Here is an 18898-nt window from a genome sequence, read left to right as displayed (position 1 = left end):
TGCATGTAGCCTATACCTGAAAAAATATACATCAGTTTAATTAGTATCTTTATTCTATTGTAGAATAATTATATTCTATTGCCTATTTATTTATGCTACTGCTTCTAATGTTCTAATTCATTCTTGTTTTATTTCTGACTATTGCAACAAATTAAGCTACCTCATAAAAGCATACATTGTGTTTTTAAAGTAAATGTTGAAGTAGGCTATTTTTTTTTTTTTTTTTTTTTTTACCATGGTGGGCTATCTACTTTGGTATCGAGTATCGTGTAGGCTACTTTTGGTGGTATCGGTATCGACTCTACTCGATTTTTGGTATCGTGGCATCACAGCTACTAATTACTGTACATATTCAACAGTGTAATTAGATTACTGTTGTAATTCTCTCTAAAAAGTAAACTTATTACTTATTACTTTCTAAATCCTATATTGACCTCGACCAGTTGAACAATACAAGGATAGACATGAAACGGCACTTTTAATTCTTTAAAATAAATAAAATAAAATTGCTTAAATTATTCTTGAACCGACCAAAGTATTTAAATGAAGGTTACATTAAAAACATACATTTGATCATTAGACGTTACATTTTGATGTTAAAAGGGAAAAGTAATTAAATGACAGTAATTCATTACTTTAGTAATTCTTTACAACCAAAACTGCTAAGTAGGTTTATGTATATTTTTTCTTAGATCGACTCTACGGTCGTTTCTGACTACTCAAGATATAGCATAGATTAAATTAAATGCGCGGATGGGCGTGGTCAGAGGGGCGTGGCTAATGCTGAGAGACGCGATTGGCTGTACTAATCCTCAGCTGTTGTCCGTCATGACAGCTAGCTGAAGCTGTCTGCACTGGCAGAAGACACCCGAGAGCCGAGACATCAATATACCGGCTCGCCATCGCTTATTCTTACCCTCATGCGGTGAAATGGTCATCTTATCTAAGGAACTACACCCAAGTAGCTCGCTCTACCTCCTCTCCGGCTGATTACTTGTCGTCATTACGCAGTCAATGTTAAGAGTGTGTGAGCTCGCGTTAGTGCGCGTCTCTTTCAGTAGAGCTCTAGAGGTGGACTCTCCGTTAGTCTGTTTACTGTGGGAACACTGAGGAGGACGCCTTTAATAAACCCTTTATCTTCATAACTGACACACAGAAGGACACTGACACGATGTTCGAAACCAGAGGAATCCCCTTTATGTTGCTTGACATCGCGTGCCTAATACTCGGTAAGCATCATTTTGTTAAGTACGTTACCCTACTTTTTATTTAATTAATTTGAATCGATATTGTTTTGACTGCAGTAAGTCTTATAGCGGAGTGACAAATATAACCTGTTTATGCGTTCAGAAGTGCTGTACAGAAAGATTTGAAAGGCATAAATATACTAAAGGCGTATCTGGACGTGTCAGTTGTTTTAGATATTGACATGCACGTTTTTTAATTGCATGAGATTCAACATTGCAACAGTAGTAAACCTACTCACTTACACAATAACCTCGTAAGACACCCATAATGTGCGTCATAATGCACACGGGAGACCTCGTCATACACTCATCTTGCGTTATCAACTTTTCCCTAATAACAGGGCGTTACCTTCATGCAGAGATTCTCTTTTGCACAACAATGGCACGTGAAACTCAACTGAAAATCCTTTCAAATCCATCGAGAAACCCTACAGCTTTTTTAAACAGCAACCCATATAGGCCTACTCTACTGTAATAATGTATCGGCTATTATTGCATAGTAGTGTAATATATACTACCCCGCATTCTCTCCGAGACTTTTCCTGAGAATTTGGCAACTAGCCCCGGTCTCCCTTATATCACATAATAATGTGATTTATTACTATAAAATTATTTTTAAATCCTTATTCAAATAATAACAACTGACTGAACACTTCATGGAAATTCATTGGTCAAAATATGTGGGAACTGTGTAATATAATTCTGAATTATTATATGCTTAATCGAGTCTTACAGAATTTATGATGGAAGTTTTGATCTGTATTTTTCCCCCATGCACTTGGAGATAAAAAAAACAAAAATGTTTTTACACAAAGAACAAACAGATTGGACTTTCCACAAAGTAGCCATCTGAGTCATATGAGGGATGTTCGTTCTTGTCCTTTGCTAGATGTACCAAGATGGAGGAATGATTATAGTCAGCATTTTATCAGCATTATTATTAAGGATGATAAAGTATAATATCCCAACACTGGTTATTGTTATCATTTAAAAGTAGCTTTTATGGCTGTCATAAAAGCTGACTCGTGTGTCACGTGTCTTTCTTCTTTACAGGGGAGCCTTATTGGTTTTTGCATTCGCAAATGTATATTTACATATACCACTGGTATCACCTAAACTCAAACTATGAGACTACACACAGAAGAGCAGATCAGAACTGATGAGTTTAAACACAGAAGACCGTCCCACTAGTGTTGGTTTCGCCCTATTGGCATTTACAATGGGGCTTCAGTGGATCTCAGAACAATTAAGTTTTACCTCAGTTCAGCTCTTCCTTCTTTCAGGCTTGAGCAGCCAGCTTTATCTATACGTGTGCGTATGTCACATGCGCTCAGCGTCAGTAACAGACCCATAGTCTTTTACTGGGAGAGGAGCCTCAGGTTCTATGAATGAGGGTTTGTGTTGTTTTCCCATGATGGTTTGCAACAATAGGCCGAGGCTATAGAGGACTCAAAGTTTACATATGAGCTCTCATGTTAGACTTTAAACCGTCAGGTCGCATTAGTGCAATACGGGATAGATAAAGACATTAGCGTCAGCTAAAATTTAAGAGGCTGTGAGTGACAATAGCAATGTTTCTGATACGAGCACTAAGAAAGGATGACAGAAAGCATTTACATTGGAAAATAAGTGTTTGAAGTGTGGTAGTGATCAATAATTTAGCCCTTGGATTCGGAAGATGGATTATGAAATTAGCACCATTCAAAAATATATTTCAAATATAATACATAAATGCATGTCATTGACCCCTTGTAAAACTGTCATCACTGTTGGCTTTACATATTTCACTTCAAAATAACAGATATTCAAGTGTAGGTTTACACGACAATGATGTACTAAAAACGGAAAAGTTTTTCCTTTGCATTGTCGAAATGATCCCGTTCACACGACTAAAAACGCTGTATTATTCATGCCAGGCCAGTAGATGGCGATGTCACTTTGTAAAGAAACACTACACACCTATAGACAAAACACGTAAACGCATGATGTCCCGTTTTCACAAATTCATGTTTACACGGAGATAATAACGGTATCGTTTTCAATAACTTGAATTTTGAGACACGTTATCAAAAGTTAGCATTTTCAGGCCACCAAAACGCTGTTGTCGTGTAAATGAACGGCCAAAACGCTTAAAAAGTTTTCCGTTTCAGTTGAAAACGGTGTCGTGTAAACAACAGCCCCTAAGTCTAGTACACCACCTGTCTTTTCTGAACAAGCTTTCTTATTATGATCCCATATCCGTTATGTAATTCTTATCTCGTAGGTGGCAACACCCAATCATCAACACTGGAAATCAGCCCTTGCGTTTGATTGGTTGGTAGACACTTTATGGAGTTGTTAACCCATTGTTAACCCTTCTTTACCTACAGCCGGCCTCCCGCTTGCAGCGTTTAACCTGGGTAAAATCAAACCGTATCAGCGGGGCTTTTTCTGTAATGACGAGAGCATCAGCTATCCCTTCCACTCCAGCACCGTCACCTCCACTGTGCTCTACACAGTGGGCTTCACACTTCCCATATGTAGTGTAAGTAATCCCAGAGACAGTAGCATATACACACTACATGCCCAGCGTCCTCCCTCAAAAGTCTGTAGTGCACTCGAGCTTGTTTCAAGGGATTCATCTCGAGAGTTTAATTGACTATTGCAGTCACAGGAAGTGGCCCTTCATATTGTAAATGAACAAACAGTCAAATAGACACCGAAGAGCAGCTGTTTCAACATGACTCCTGACCACTGAACAGGTGCAAACTGCAATTTCAGTAGAGCTTTGTTTGGTGGATTGAAAGCAGCTGTTCAAGTCACTTTATCTGTGATCGCATTAGGCCGTCTAACATTGTGTCTACACTGGAAGAGAGAGACCACTGTCCACTGAGGTTGTCTACACTGGAAGTATCAATGGAGGAGCCAGCTGTGGGCTCAAGCCTACACTGAACATTCTAATTCCTTAACTTTGCATGGGTTATTTTATAATAGCAATATAATGTTACACTTGATGATACATGTGGAGAACAAATTTCTGTGTGAACTCTTTAGGGACGCACAGTATATCAGTGTAGTATGCGTTATTGGGCAATTTTAGATTTATTTTTAAATTATACACATTGTTTGATATTGGACATTTATTAGTGCATGCATATTTCCACTATATTTTATTTACAAAGGTAATAGGTCATCTTTTTTTTTTTTTTTCACTAATTTCACTGTACTGTAGCATTTACGACAATTGTTTTTAGTATTTATTTTATTTTATTTAGAAAAAATATTTTTAAATTTGAATATCAGGCCATTTATTAATAATCGCCCATAATATAAAAATAATTATCAGCCCTAATTTACATCGAAAGCTACAATTAATTTAAGAATGATTTTTATGTATTTACAAAGAAACACTTTCTACTTAAAAATGAGGACCAATGTTACTTACCAATCTTAACACTAGGCCTTATATATTAAACATGAGCAAAACTAATTTCTTTTTTCTTTAATATTCATCTTTTGTAAATAAAATTATTCCATTTCAGACAACTGGGGAAAATAAAATACTGGTGTACGTCAAAGATAGAAACCATAAACTAAAGGTGTGACATAAAAGACTCTTCCAATGTGGACTGTGTATTGTGATGGACTACTTGTGTCCGGTGTAGACATCGTGTTGGGATTGAAGAAATTTCGGCAGCTCTGCTAGGGATACTCTGGGCATGTTGCTTGTCATCAACTTCTTAGCCAAGGATGTCCACCAAGTACAAGAAATTGCCTTTAGCTGTTTCAGATTAGCTCAGGTTTGAGGTATTTGGGGGTTTGAGTTTAAACGCACCCTCCTTCAATCCACTGCTGGTTTTGTTTTTTTGTTTTTTCAAATTAGGCAGAGGTTTCTTTGGTTTACCCACCAAACCACAGAAACATGAAGGGTCACCGTTTAGTCACAAGTCAAGTACTCATGTTCATGCTTTTATGTCAAGTTTATTGTGTAAATATTTGCATCAAAACAGTTTTAACACAAAATTCGGCCAAAAAATGTTAAATAAATAAAACTCGCCCCGATTGAAGGCGTATCTGGGATATTGTGATCTGTCTGGAATGTGATAACAGTGGATAGTTAATATCTTCTGGAGCACAGATGCCTTTAAAACATTTCTCCAAAAGTTTCAGCAATACTTTCCTTGATATGACATCACTCTCATGATTGAGAAAACCTCAAACTTCCCATTTGGGTTTGACCTTTATGTAAGCAGCCCTCAGCTTCCACTCGCCTGTGCCGAGTCGGTTCAGGCTGCATGAAAATGATGATCTCGTGTCCGCCGTGAATGCTACACCGATGCTCCCAATGACTCTGAAATCCTATACGTTCAGACAGCGCATCACAGACCATGACAATGCAGCTTTCACCGAAGATAGCAAGAAGATACGGTGTAATGTTAGGAGACTTCAGGTGACCTGCTCTGATCCACATGGCAGATTGAGCGGTTCATGGACGTTCACACGCACACAAATGTCTCAGCAGACCATATTCACTGCATGTTGGGTAAATGTCTTAATCTCTACCACATGCTTCGCTGCCACGCTTGAGTAACCTTCATGTCCCAAACAGGCTTGTAAAGTTTCTGCCGGTCTCACCACGGTCACCCTCTCTGCGCTTTTCTGATGTTTATGTTGCCACTTTAATGTTTAACTGTGGTGGAGCAGCATTTAAAAGCTCTTTTATAACATGATGGTGTGAAAAAACACAGGAAAGGCATATTTAGAGACTATAAAGCCTTGTTCACACTTGGATAATTATAAAGCGATCCGGTGTCATTAATCTTCAGTGTTTAGCGAAAGTGGCGACTACCAGTGGTAGAAAGTGAAGCTCACATGATCCGTCTCCTGTGATATACTGTAGTCATGACTTGATAAGACTGAGAACTTAATTTTACTGTAAGTGTTTATGATGTTCAATATGATTGACTCTGCCCACATACAGTGATATAATAAAGTGATGCATGGAAAACCATTTCAGCAACCTCAAGCAATAAAATCGTGAACAGGGCTTGAGAGAGAGAGAAAGTGTGTGTGAGAGAGAAAGATTTCACACCATCTGTTGATCAGAATGTCCTGACATACAAATACTCAATGTTTTGACAAGATCTACCCATCACCGTAGCGTGCCGTTGAATAATTTGGGCTATTTTTGGCACATTCCACTTCCCCTGTTGACCTCAAAACCAATGGAGAATGAAAACAAAGCAATAAAACGCATTTTAACAAGAATAGCCTTCATTATGCAAAGACAAAGTGTAACTTTTAGCTAAATTCAGCTGGGGCTGCCACACCACAACACGCCATTTTCTAACCCTTTGTTCATTATGTGTTCAAGTAGAAAATCTAATGTCTGTCTAACCCACAGCTTTCCTTTCTGTACGAGCACCTCCCTGAGGAGAACGCCATTTGCTTGAATTGGGGAGAATAGGGTACGAAGCACACTTTTAACCTTTGTTTTTTTTTTCTCTCTCTCAATGCTTCTTTTTTTGCTAGTTGGACTCCCATTCGCAATACTCAATATACAACACAAAACATTCAAACGAGGATTTTTCTGTAACGATGACTCTATCAAGTACCCATATAAAGAAGACACCATTTCCTATCAGTTAGTAGGAGGAGTAATGATTCCTATCACTGTGATTTCTGTAAGTGCCCGTCTGTTTGTTACTTACAGCTCACCCCTCTCTCCTCTCATTGTGCCTCTAATGTTTGTGTGCTTCTCTGGTCAGTGCGACTGTTCTCGTGCCAGCTTAAGAAACAGAACTTTAAGATCTAACCACAGTACAAAGGACACGCTAGTCCTGTAGATGAACATTCTGTCATCGTTTAGTCACCCTGTTCCAAACCTGTATAATGTAAACCTGTCTTTTTTCTGTTGAACACAAAATGAGATGCTTTGAAGCGATTTCATTCTGTCCAATCAAAGCATACAGTGACCAGAAGCTGTCAAAGCAGGGTTCGAATTACGGGGGAGCTAAGGGGAGCTCGGCTCCCCTGAAAAGGACCTGGGCTCCCCTGAAAGCCTGCTTTGAGACATTTAGGGGGAGCTCTAAAACACTGTCCATTTTTTGTGTCGCATATAGATTTTGATTTTCTGTACAAGGGAAAACTCCTTTTCTCGAGAATATTGAAGCCTTTATTTTAAAGCGCATTGCAGCAGCACAAGCGAGAGCATCAGAGCTCGCGCGAGCGCGCTGATAGGCTGTGCTGAGGCAACTGCACAAACCAATGGCGAGAAAGCAGAAGCGCGCGATCCAATAGGAGCGCTTGGCACCCTGCCAGACTCTGCGCGCCAAATAGAAGAGTATAAATACAGAGAAAACTCGCCATATCAGATCTAATCGACTGAAGCGAAAACACCTGACGTGAGAGAAATAGCACGGCAAGGCAACGCAGTACTCGTTCCCTTATCTCTAGTCTAAGGTAACCGAGGTTACGTAAGTAACCAAGTACGTTCTGTACTGTTTACTGTAAACCTATTGTTTTAAATACCCGAACATGCACCAAAAGCGTTAAAGTCAGTCAGGGAGGATCGGAAAATAGGGCTCCCCCGAAAGCCACTTTGTAATTCGAACCCTGTGTCAAAGTGTCAAAAGTGCTACATCTGGCTCATGTGCTGTATTCCAAGTCATCTGAAGAACCGAAATTGAATTCTTTATTCACTGCCTGGATGTGTTTGTTACGAGGCGTTGTGACGTCAAACTTGCAACAAACGTGTGACATTAATAACTGCGCACATTGAAATCTTGGAATATCTGTTTACACCTGGTATTAAGATGCGTTTGGGTCGATCTGATCGTTAGTAGACGAGGAAGACACATAGCTGTTTACATCCGTCTCTTTTGTCCATTTTCAACCACATCTGTCCTGTTTTTTTTTTCGAGGGGAGGGTTTATGGATGGGTAAATGTATTCAATCTTTCAATCTAATGGTCAAAATAAGTTCGCAAAATTTACATATGAACGCGTCCGGAGACGGCGAAAAAAACATAAGGAGCAACATGACATCATGACTTTGCGTAAACAAGTCAAGTCAAGTGGCGTGTTATCTATACGCATTTTGAGCTATCCGCGTGTATGTCCACGCCGTCATCTTCCGCGTGTATGTCTACGCCGTTAAATGTCCGAGTGATTCCGCGTGTTATGTCTACGCCGTTAAATGTCCGAGCGAAACGAAGCAAAATGTAAATCTACATCTGGGGAGCGATATTTTTTTACTAGGATGGTAGGGGAAGACTCATAAATGGTATTAACCCCAGTGACGGGTAGGTTTAGGGACGGGGTTGGGGTAAGTCATATTTATAGGCCTATAGAGAGTAATGTAACGTTAAGTCAACGGCGTTGATAAACACGCTGAAAAGCGATTATGCGTGTTGATAGCACGCCAAAAATGGAAATACGAATTGGCGTGTCATACATACGCCATTTCATGTAAGGAGAGCAGCAGCTTTCCTTTCTGCTCCGATAGCCGCAAGACCAGCTAAACGCTGCGAGTGCGTGTTAGAAATCAGGAATGGTGAGAGAACATTGTGCTTGGTATGTTTTTTGTCTTCAAACCAAACTTGGGTCTTCAGCCGACAAAGTTTTAATCCCGTCTGGCTAGCGCGCTTCCCATAATGTTTACGCGTTAGGTCAGTAGGCGGAGAGAAGACGGTATTCTGTGGCTGTTCGAACGCATTCGACCTCATGAGGGTTTACACTATGAAAGCAATCCGGTCTGATGTGTTTTCGACTACCTCTGGAAGTGGTCAAAAGTGGCCAAGCTCAAAACGTTTTTGACCAAGATTACACTTGTATTTAGAGTCGTCTACTTCTGATCAGATCGACCAAACCGCATCTTAATACCAGGTGTCTTAATAACAGGGCCTTGGAGTCACATGGTTCTTTTTGAGTCCTGACAGTTTCTGTGTTCTTTCAGTGTTTGGAAATTTTCAATTTCTCCAATTGTCCCTTGAAAGAAAGGAACTCAAATGCATTGAAATTATATTTGGGTGAACTAACATTTGCAATTTAAGCCATATTTGACCTTAAAGTACTTAAGTGGAAACAATGTTTTCTGGTCTTCCACCCACATATATTCTCTCTCATATACCACAGTCTTGTGGTTAGACTAGAGTTGGAGACACTCTCTGTGGTTACATCTCATAGCTGTTTCTTTAATGCAGGCTTTTTATCTTGTGTGATACCATCTACAATTTCAACATTGTCCTTTTAAGGGTATTAGAAAAATATGTTTAAACTGAGCTTACCTATTACGGTTAACATTATATACATACTTATACACACACATTCACATCTGTATAACCTCACAGTCACCCATGTGAGCTCAAAGCACATGTCCCTCTGCCGTAATGTTTTTAAAAACGTTTGATTTAGGTTACTGCTAATGTATATTTTGACAATGCAGAGTTCTATGTATTTTAACCTGCATATTATAGTAAAGTAAAGGTAATAAGAAAGCACAACAAATTGTATCATCTATACATTATATATATATTTATATAATAAAGCTTCTTTTTTTAGCTGTTTGGAGATGCTAAAACTGTATTACCGTCACTAGACCGAGGTCAGTGTAGACACTGCACAATATATCGAAATATCGTAAATGTATATATCGCGATCATGACCTAAAGACAAAGAGAAAATCATGGCTGAATAACTTTAGTAGCTTTAATAAGAATCAGTATATATTTAATTCATACAGTGAAAACTAAGCAGTGTTTTATTTTTACATTTGATTATTCAGTTTCTGTTGTTAAATAAACCTAATGTAGGCCTACATGAAACCCTAAACCCCGTGGTTTACACTGATGTTAAAATAACACTTCTTATGTTTCAGTAAAACACTGCTGTTCACTTTCAGAAGCTGTAGGGATGTTTTCTTGCCACAAAAATAATGTGAAACACGTATGTAGGTTATATAATTTTAAAGATAATTTAAGTTTATTTTACACACTTTAAGCATTATCGTATCGCATATCGAATATCGCATTATTTAATGAGTTATCGCCATTTTTCTTCAATATCGTGCAGCCCTAGTAGACACCATATAACGAGAGAGACGGAAGTACAGACCATTCAGTAAGTTGTACTGGTGTGTACTTCATTCTCGATTGTTCAGTTGATTAGATTCAAACTAGATTTGAGCTATGGTTGTCTGGTTGTACTGTTGTCCCATCCCTCACAGCCTTCTTAACGTCAAATTAAATATGGTGTCTACTCTGATCGAGGCCAACAGGGATAACCTCTAAAGGAGGCAATGCAAACATGGGTAACTGTGATGTTAGGGACATTTTAGGGAAATTCCTGTGATAGCTGCATTGTCAAGTGCTTCTACTGTTCGATCTTGTCTTCTATTCTTGTACGTGTGGACATCCTTGTGAGAAACAATCCTCAAATATCCTCATATTACAAATACGTAACTGGTTGTAACACAATTATTGACTTCACCAGAACAAAGAAAAGTAATGCTTCATTGCTTCCTCTCCCATCACAGATGATCATAGGGGAGTGCCTTTCAGTCTATCTAAACCGCATCAAATCAAAGTCTTTCTGCAACAGTTATGTGGCCTGTATCTATAAGGCCATTGGCACCTTTGTGTTTGGTGCCGCCATGAGCCAATCACTCACTGACATTGCCAAGTATTCGATTGGCCGACTGCGGCCACACTTCCTGGATGTGTGCAAACCGGACTGGTCGCAGATCAACTGCACAGGAGGGGCTTACATCGAGGACTTCACCTGTACTGGGGACACAACCAAGGTCAATGAGGGAAGGTAGGTAACACTTCCTTTAGGTTCACTAGTTCACCATTCTTCACAGGGGTGGCCAATCTTGCTCTTGGAGGGCCACTTTCCTGCAGAGTTTAGCTCTGACCTGCTCTAACATTTCTCCCTGGGCTGCGTTTCCCAAAAGCATCGTAAGCCTAAGTTGATCGTAGAGACCATTGGTGGTAATTGTTCTGCGATCAACTTAAGCTTACGATGCTTTTGGGAAACGCAGCCCTGGAAGTTTCCAATGAACCTTGATTAGTTGGTCAGTGATTAGTTGGGTCAGGTACATTTGGGGTTGGAGATAAACTTTGCATGGAGAAGACACTCCAGAAGTGGGATTGGACACCCCTCCCTTAATTCATAAATGAATTAATCTGTTACATTTATATAGCGCTTTTCTCTGCACTCAAAGTGCTTTACATATGGAAGGGGGAATCTCCTCAACCACCACCAATGTGCAGCATCCACTTGAATGATGCGACGGCAGCCATATTGCGCCAGAACGCCCATCACACAACAGCTTTTCAGTGGAGTGATGAAGCTAATCAGTATACAGTATATGGGGATGATTAGGAGACCATGATGATGGACAGAGGCCAATGGACAAATTTTGCCTGGATGCCGGGGTTACACCCCTACTTTTTTCCGAAGGACATCCTGGAATCTTTAATGACCACAAAGAGTCAGGAACTCGGTTTAATGTCTCATCAGAAGGACGAGACACACTACTGCAGGGTTGTCCAATATTTCTCCTGGAGGGCCAACTTCTAGCAGAGTTTAGCACTATCCCTAATTAACCACATCTGAACCAGCTAAACCAAGTTCTTGAGGATCACTAGAAACATCTAGGCTGGTGTGATGGCGCTAAACTCTGCAGGCCCTTCAGGAGCAGAATTGGACACCCCTGGACTATTGCGTATCCTGCTCTGGATGTGAGAGTTGTTGTAAGAAAGGGAAGTTTGTCCTTGAGGTGGAAGTAGGAATCCTTCAAATTTGTTCTTTAATCTGGTTCCATCCTGGAAACTTCCTATCCTGTCTAGCCTGCATCTGCATACATTATTAGACAAGCTTGTCCCTTAAAATGACTTGGCGTCAGAACATTTTTGGACAGATGGATTCTACGTGGAATTAGGCATAGTTGTAAAGATTTACAGGAAGGTGTCTTATTAGCAGAACCAGTTCAGTTGTGTTCTCAAGTGTGCCATGAGTTCTTTGTATCTGGCATTGAGAAGAAACTCCCTCATTAACATTGAAATTAAGGGCTTCTTCTGAAACGTTTATTGTGAACCCTTTTGGGTCAGTTGGCCACCCAGGCTCTTGGTGGAAATCTGTGGTTCACACACTGTAGTGGTCTCTAATCCTGTGGTAAACCATTTCAGAGCACGCAGGGTTTCTGTTTGGGTTCTTGGGACAGACTCAAGGCCAGCAGAATCCCAGGACCTCTCAGAATGCTCTTATTTAACATAGGTGTGGTTCCCATCTCTCTCACCTCTTTAGTGGTTGTCTAGTGTTTGCCTAGGAGACGATGCCATTTATAGAACAAATAACGAGCAGTATGGGTCTGAGCCCAGAATAACCCGGATCACCTTTCACACGGGAGTGTTCTCCTCTGGAAAAAGAGATCTTCTCACTAGGCAAGCAAGTATATTTGCTTGTAAAATGAGTGCGAGAGTCCTCTAGGTCAAGTAAAACAGTTCAAATATCTGAAGCATGTCTTCATTTCTATGAGTCTGTTGCCCTTTAGTGCAGTTTTGTCCTCATGCAGATCAGTCACATTCAGTCTGCAATGCTTTATTGTAGCTTCTCCGCCTCACAGATAATTCACTTTAGCTCTACTTTGTCTCATGACTGGGTCTGTAATTCAATCAGCAGGAATATTGAAGATCTGGCCTCATCATGTTCGCAGTGGTTGACTATGGCAGTTAGTTCTGTGCTGCTTGTATTTTTCCAGATTTATTTGCCGTCATTCACTAGGCGGATACTCCTAGTCGACAAGTGGTCTAACCTTAAGTAAACAGGAACACACAAAAGCCTGCCGGAAAGCCAGACCACCCTCCCTCTCTGACGCTTTCCATACTTCCCCTGCCCCGACCCCACCGGTCAACACACGTCTCCCCCAAGCATGCCTTTATCACCCGGAAAAGGGTGTGTGTGTGTGTGCTTGCTTTTTGTAAAGGGACTGTTTTATGGGACCAAATGGGACAATGTAAATCTTCACCCAGCCTGGGGTTCAGTGTTAAGATTCCATTTGTCAAAGTAATTGTTATTTTGTTTTTACAGAGTTGCAAAACAAATGTCAGCTTCGACTTAAAGGCTTCGTGCTGTTGCACAAGCACATGTTTACATGTATTAACAGCCCTTCTGCGTTACCCACATTGATTATTTTTTGTTTTGCAGACTCTCGTTCTACTCGGGTCACTCCTCTTTCTCCATGTACTGCATGTTGTTCCTGGCAGTAAGTGTATTTTCATTATTCTTTGCATGTCCTTTGTCAGGGGTGCAGTTCACCCAAACGTTAATATTCTGTAATTTACTCACCCTCATGTCGTTCCAAACCTGTATGAATGACTTTCTTCTGTAGAACATATATAAGAATTTTTATTTTTTTTTATATCCCATACAATGAAAGTCAATAGGGCCCAATGGTATTTTGGACCCCACTGACTTGCATTTAATGAACAAACAGTTTAATTATTCTTCAGAACATCTGTTATGATAAAGATAAAAAGGAGTGCAGGTTTGGAACAACAAGAGGATGAGTAAATGATGATGGAATAATAATATTTGTGTGGACTATCCATGTGTTCTCAATTCTATAGAGTATTCTTGTACTGTATGCAGTACTGATGTCCTTGATTAATCAGTTAACATTTAAACCACAATGTTACATAACCGAATAACAACCCAGAACCAAACTGGTCCAGTGAATAGAGTGACCAGGAAATGGGATAAATGTATGTAGATTTGTTTTACAACATAGATTTTTCCATTGGAAAATCCCCATTATGTCACAGTGCAGTGTATTGATTCAGTAGAGCAATCTTAAGGATTATTATGTCATTCTGCTTAACTTCTCCATTACAGCCTAGTTAGCAAACGCAACCTACCATAATCTTATCAAGCTTTAAAGACAAGCAGCCAAAGTTCACAGCACATTTGACCCGGGGTCAATGTTCAGCAAACACTCAAAAAGATAACATTGTACTATTTTTTTTGCGTTAAAATGACCCCTCGATACGGAAATGAACTGCCTAACCACGTTCAAATTTAGATTACAAGCATTAACCACATAAATCTAAACCAGAAACGATTCTTGAGCTTGTGTGCACGTTTTAAAGGGGGTATTTTTAGAGATCTCCAAAGATTTCTGGGAATCTTTGCCCAGCATGGGGGATTTCATCCCATCAACTTGTCAAAGTAATCCTTAGTTTGTGTTAAGAGTTGCTAAACAAATGTCAGCTTTGATTTTAGGTTTTCAAAACAGTTGCACAAGCACGTCTACATGTAGTGGTAGTTAAACAGACCGTGTTTTGCCCACATTGACTCCTTGTTGCAAACTATCGTTCTACTCGGATCACTCCATCAAACCTCTAAATGAGTAATGAATTTGACAACAAGACCTGTAATGTGATCAATCGCATGATGATTAAAATGTAATGATAATCTACATTTCTTGGAAGCTCAGCATAGCCAACTAAAATTACTTGACTTGGTTCCTGTTAAAGGAAGTCTTTACTTTGTTGGAGCGGATGTATGTGGCAGCTTTGATGTGTCATGCCAGAATTTTAGGTACACTTCCCTTGAGCATGAGATAAGAAAAATAAGCCACTTCATAAACAGGAAAAAATTGGTTGCATGGTATCTGTAATAACATAAACAACACACACACACAGCACTTGCTGAAATAAACATGACAATGTTAATGAGGTCATCAAGTCACATGTGCTGTGAGTTTGGCAGGCAGCATATTTGAAACCGCCCTCATATTCAATGAGCTTGAACAGCCTTTCTTTCTCAAAGCTATATCTTCAAGCAAGAATGCAAGCTGAATGGGCACGGCTCCTTCGACCCACGCTCCAGTTCTTCCTGATCGCCGCCTCCATCTATACAGGACTGTCCCGTGTGTCAGACTACAAACACCACTGGAGTGATGTACTCACAGGCCTCATACAAGGAGCCATCGTGGCTTTACTAGTGGTGAGTGATTAACCACAAATTGACCAAAGTACACCCAAAAATTAAGTCACTTGTCCTCACATTTACGACTGTGTAATCTCCGTGTAACAGAATCAGTATTATTTTAGATTTTTTAAATTAATGTTATACTAAAGTACTTAATATTTTGCATTAGCTTTCATTTTTATTATAGGTTTTTTCGTGTACATACAACGTTGTCAAAACGATTCCCATTCACAGTTCCGCAAAAACGATTAAAAACGCTGTATTATTCATGCCAGGCCAGTAGGTGGCGATGTAACTTTGTAAAGAAACACTACGCACCTATAGACTGAACATATAATACACATGTGCATGACGTCACCGTTTTCACAAATTCAAGTTGTAGTAGTTTAAACAGAGAGAATAACAGTATTGTTTTCATAAACTTGCACTTTGAAACATGTTTTCAAAAGTTAGCATTTTTAGGCCCCCAAAACGCTGTCGTGCAAATTAACAGCCAAAACACTTACAAAGAGTATTTTTTACTTTGTTACTGTACTTAAGTTAATTTTTCAGGTATCTGTATTCATTCCAAAGCATTATATCAAACTTTTTACTCCACTACATTTTATAAAAACGTGTTCCTCGTTAGTCTGACTCTGAACTGAAGAAATCGTCACCCGCTCCGAGGCGTGAACGAGCTTGATTCTTTTCACGAGTTCGCATCGGTTCTCGAGTCAACAACTCGCTGAATCAAGTGATCTGGTCAGAGCGGAGATCCTTGGAGCTTGAGTGCACGTGACTAACAGCACGAAGTTAGGATTTATTTTTGTTAATAAAATCATATTTAGGTTACGACTGTCAGTTGTTTCTGACCTAAATCTACTGTAAAGGGGCGAGCTTGTTTAAATTAATGCCCATTTATCTCCCCTGCTGTTATTTTTCCTGTTTTTTTTTTCAAGTTCCTCTTGAAACAAACACATTTTGGCCTGTAACCTATTTAAGCTCCACCTGTGTTAGTACATTTACTTCCTATTTGCTAAATAAATGTAAAAAAGTTCTTGATTTTAAATGTACTCTGTAAAATTAACAAGAGTAACATTTTATTAGGGCATCTGTACATTAACTCAAGTACTTGATTTGTGTACTTCGTCCTCCACTGCTCAAAACAAGGTCAAAATCTGTCAGTTTTGTAGTCCAGCAGCCCAAGTCCTCAATGCAACTTTGTTTGTGTTCCACAGGAAATAGATAAATATGGGTTTGAGTGACACAAGTGTTATTTTCTTAATACAGAACATTGAATGGCTCCGCCACTGTGACTAAATTACATCACCTCCTCTCACACCCCTACAGGTTTTCTGTGTGTCGGATTTCTTCAAAAAGAAAGTCGAACCTCAGAAAGAGGCCGAGATCCCACACACCACCTTACAAGAGACGCCGACGAATGGAAATCATTACGAGAACCCAAGCTAAGCTCTGACGAACGGAAGAGGTTTCGGCGTGCACCCACTATGAGGGCAGACCACTACAGTGGAAACCTGTGAATGTAACCTTGCTTTTCAATGTTCTCACGATACCCCTTTCTGGGGGTCCGTTTATGGACGCTGTCCCACGTTGCCTTGGCTGGACTGCTTCTGCTGCTACCACAGCTTCCTGTGTATCTCCAAAAACTAATATAAGTGTACCTCTATTATGCCACAAAAGAAAACAACTTTTTTTATCTGTATGAAAAAAAAAAGAATCACTATACAGACTTTTTTTTATTAAAATTGTTAAAACTATGTACAATATATTGCGCTTTTATGATGAAAACAAGAACCCATTATGCTCGTTGATGAACACAAATAAAACAATGTTCCATGTACATTCTGTCCTTCTGTGTTTTGATGCAAAATGAACAATGACTTAAAAAAAAAAAGGAACTAGGAAAAGCGAGCGGTCAAAAAAACAACAACAACACAGGATTCACAGGTAAAGACTGGCAGCAAACACGATATCCCTCTTAATCTTCGTTATACCTGTGAAAAACAAGAAAAGAAAAAAAAGGTTTTAAATGAAACCCAGTCACCCTCAAAACACTGATAGTGGAAACTGGAAAGGCAGTGTGCGTAGTGTGCTGCCTATCTAGACAGCATGTTGAGGAGTCATAGACACTTCAGGCTGCTCCATTAGGTAGACCTCATTTTGGCCAACGTTCCCCTACTATTCCCTACATCAGGAACTTTAAGCAACAGCAGCCGATGGAATGGCATAGGCGTTCTGTTGCGCACATGCGACTCTAACGGTTCCTTCCTGACGTTCTACTGTAACCGTCTACTATGGGAGGATGGCTGTTATGTTGCATTTTAACTATATCATTTATGTACATCATCTGTATATCATTTAATGCCAAAAGCAACTCTTCTCTTGCTTTTTTTAAAAACACATTTTTTTGTACTGTGTCAAATGCTAAGTTACGCCGTCCTGTTTATTGCTGCTTATGTGTTCAAGTCATCCTGGGAAGTTCATATTCACGAGGTGGGAAGTCGTCTTTATGACGTCATGCGTGCTCAAGTCATTTTCGTCGGAGTAAGATGGCATATCAAGGTTTTAACTATACTTCTAGAAAATAAAGAACAAAGAATGTGCATCAGGTGTGTTTTGCTTTTGTTTAATTTATGAAGCCAATGTAAACTTTAGCCTTACATATATATTGCTATATTACAATGCTATCATATTTTGTGCAGGCAATTAGCTTACTAGAATAGCCTGAACATATCACTGCTAAATAACTATATTGTGTTATATAGTTAATAAGTTAACTATATAAGTAATATAAAGTTAAATATTGAGTTATTCCGCCATAGTTCTCACTGACACTCGCAGTCCTCCCATGTCTACCGCGCGCCCGCGCCCGACACGTTCCACCTGTTACATAAAATATTAGCGCGTCACCCACGGGTACCTTCAACATAAGCCCGCGTGCAGGACTCAACATAAGGGTATAGGGGTGATTTGCATATCTTTTATAGAGGGTCCCACAATGCATTGCAGCAAACTGGTGGACGACTACAAACATACTTTTCATTCCATATTGAAAAGTACTGATAATGCAAACCAATTAAAAATGGTCAGCTATTTACTTGACATTTGTCTGTGCTGTATATTTAGACTTGTTAAAACTATCGGCAAGTAGCTTAATAACATACTAACATTCAAATGTATTGGAATTGATTTTGACCCATTTGACAGCAAATCAAATACTAAATTAGCTTAGCAGCATGCTAACATCCAACTAGATTGGAATTGATTGACATTTGCTAGCTTATCGAATACAGTGTAATTGGATTTAGCAACATGCTTAAAACAAAGTGTATTGGAATAAATTGAGCGATTTTTATGCTTAAAACGTTATTAGCTTAGCAATATGCTAACAAGTCTCCCAAACGACGTTTAACATCGTTGCATTAGGAAAAGTGTCAGATGGCAATTCATAATGACAAACCTTAGCCCTTCTATGGTTTTTCCTTTCATGCTAACTATGACCAATTTAGTTGAAGTGGACATGTTCATAGCTAGTTACCTAAACACTTCTGGTTTAATGGAACAGAAGGGAAGGGAGCTCTAGTGCCCCCTTGAGTATGGAGGTCTGTTACAGCCATATGAATGCAAAAAGCATGCGTTCGGTATGTTCAAGATATTTAGAATTGCATAAATTACTTC

The 18898-nt window shown here is 39.5% G+C and overlaps 2 protein-coding genes across 4 annotated transcripts in view; one reads left to right on the top strand and one right to left on the bottom strand.

Annotated features, from left to right (window-relative positions):
- The first annotated feature begins 792 nt into the window (after window positions 1–792).
- On the top strand, window positions 793–17062 carry plpp1a (phospholipid phosphatase 1a). Of its 2 annotated transcripts, none has more exons than XM_084400390.1 (6): window positions 793–1229; window positions 6759–6910; window positions 10761–11041; window positions 13436–13493; window positions 15059–15235; window positions 16550–17062. In XM_084400390.1, exons 1-6 carry the CDS (start codon window positions 1172–1174, stop codon window positions 16667–16669), a joined length of 846 nt encoding a protein of 281 aa, XP_084256516.1. In that variant the 5' UTR covers window positions 793–1171; the 3' UTR covers window positions 16670–17062. The 2 variants fall into 2 exon arrangements, with proteins under 2 accessions (XP_084256516.1, XP_084256515.1); XM_084400389.1 differs by lacking the exon at window positions 6759–6910 and adding an exon at window positions 3617–3771 and having other exon boundaries at window positions 815–1229.
- The window catches only part of mtrex (Mtr4 exosome RNA helicase), a 36950-nt gene continuing 34989 nt past the window's right edge, over window positions 16938–18898 (bottom strand). For both annotated transcript variants that reach the window (XM_084400388.1, XM_084400387.1), the window contains exon 27: window positions 16938–17214. In XM_084400388.1, coding sequence (XP_084256514.1) covers window positions 17162–17214 — 53 coding nt within the window. In that variant the 3' untranslated portion in view covers window positions 16938–17161. The remainder of the gene's footprint in view (window positions 17215–18898) is intronic.

Source organism: Rutilus rutilus (genome assembly GCF_951802725.1).
Source record: "Rutilus rutilus genome assembly, chromosome: 25".
Lineage (NCBI taxonomy): Eukaryota > Metazoa > Chordata > Actinopteri > Cypriniformes > Leuciscidae > Rutilus > Rutilus rutilus.
Note: the sequence above shows the minus strand (reverse complement) of the source record. Positions and strands in the feature narration are given on the sequence as shown.

What these genes read in the sequence shown, in the direction of transcription:
- plpp1a (XM_084400389.1), top strand. Translation starts at nt 1,172, where the DNA reads ATGTTCGAAACCAGAGGAATCCCCTTTATGTTGCTTGACATCGCGTGC. An exon ending in CATCGCGTGCCTAATACTCG is followed by an intron (nt 1,230 to 3,616) that starts GTAAGCATCATT and finishes CTTTACCTACAG; the next exon opens with CCGGCCTCCCGCTTGCAGCG. An exon ending in TCACACTTCCCATATGTAGT is followed by an intron (nt 3,772 to 10,760) that starts GTAAGTAATCCC and finishes CTCCCATCACAG; the next exon opens with ATGATCATAGGGGAGTGCCT.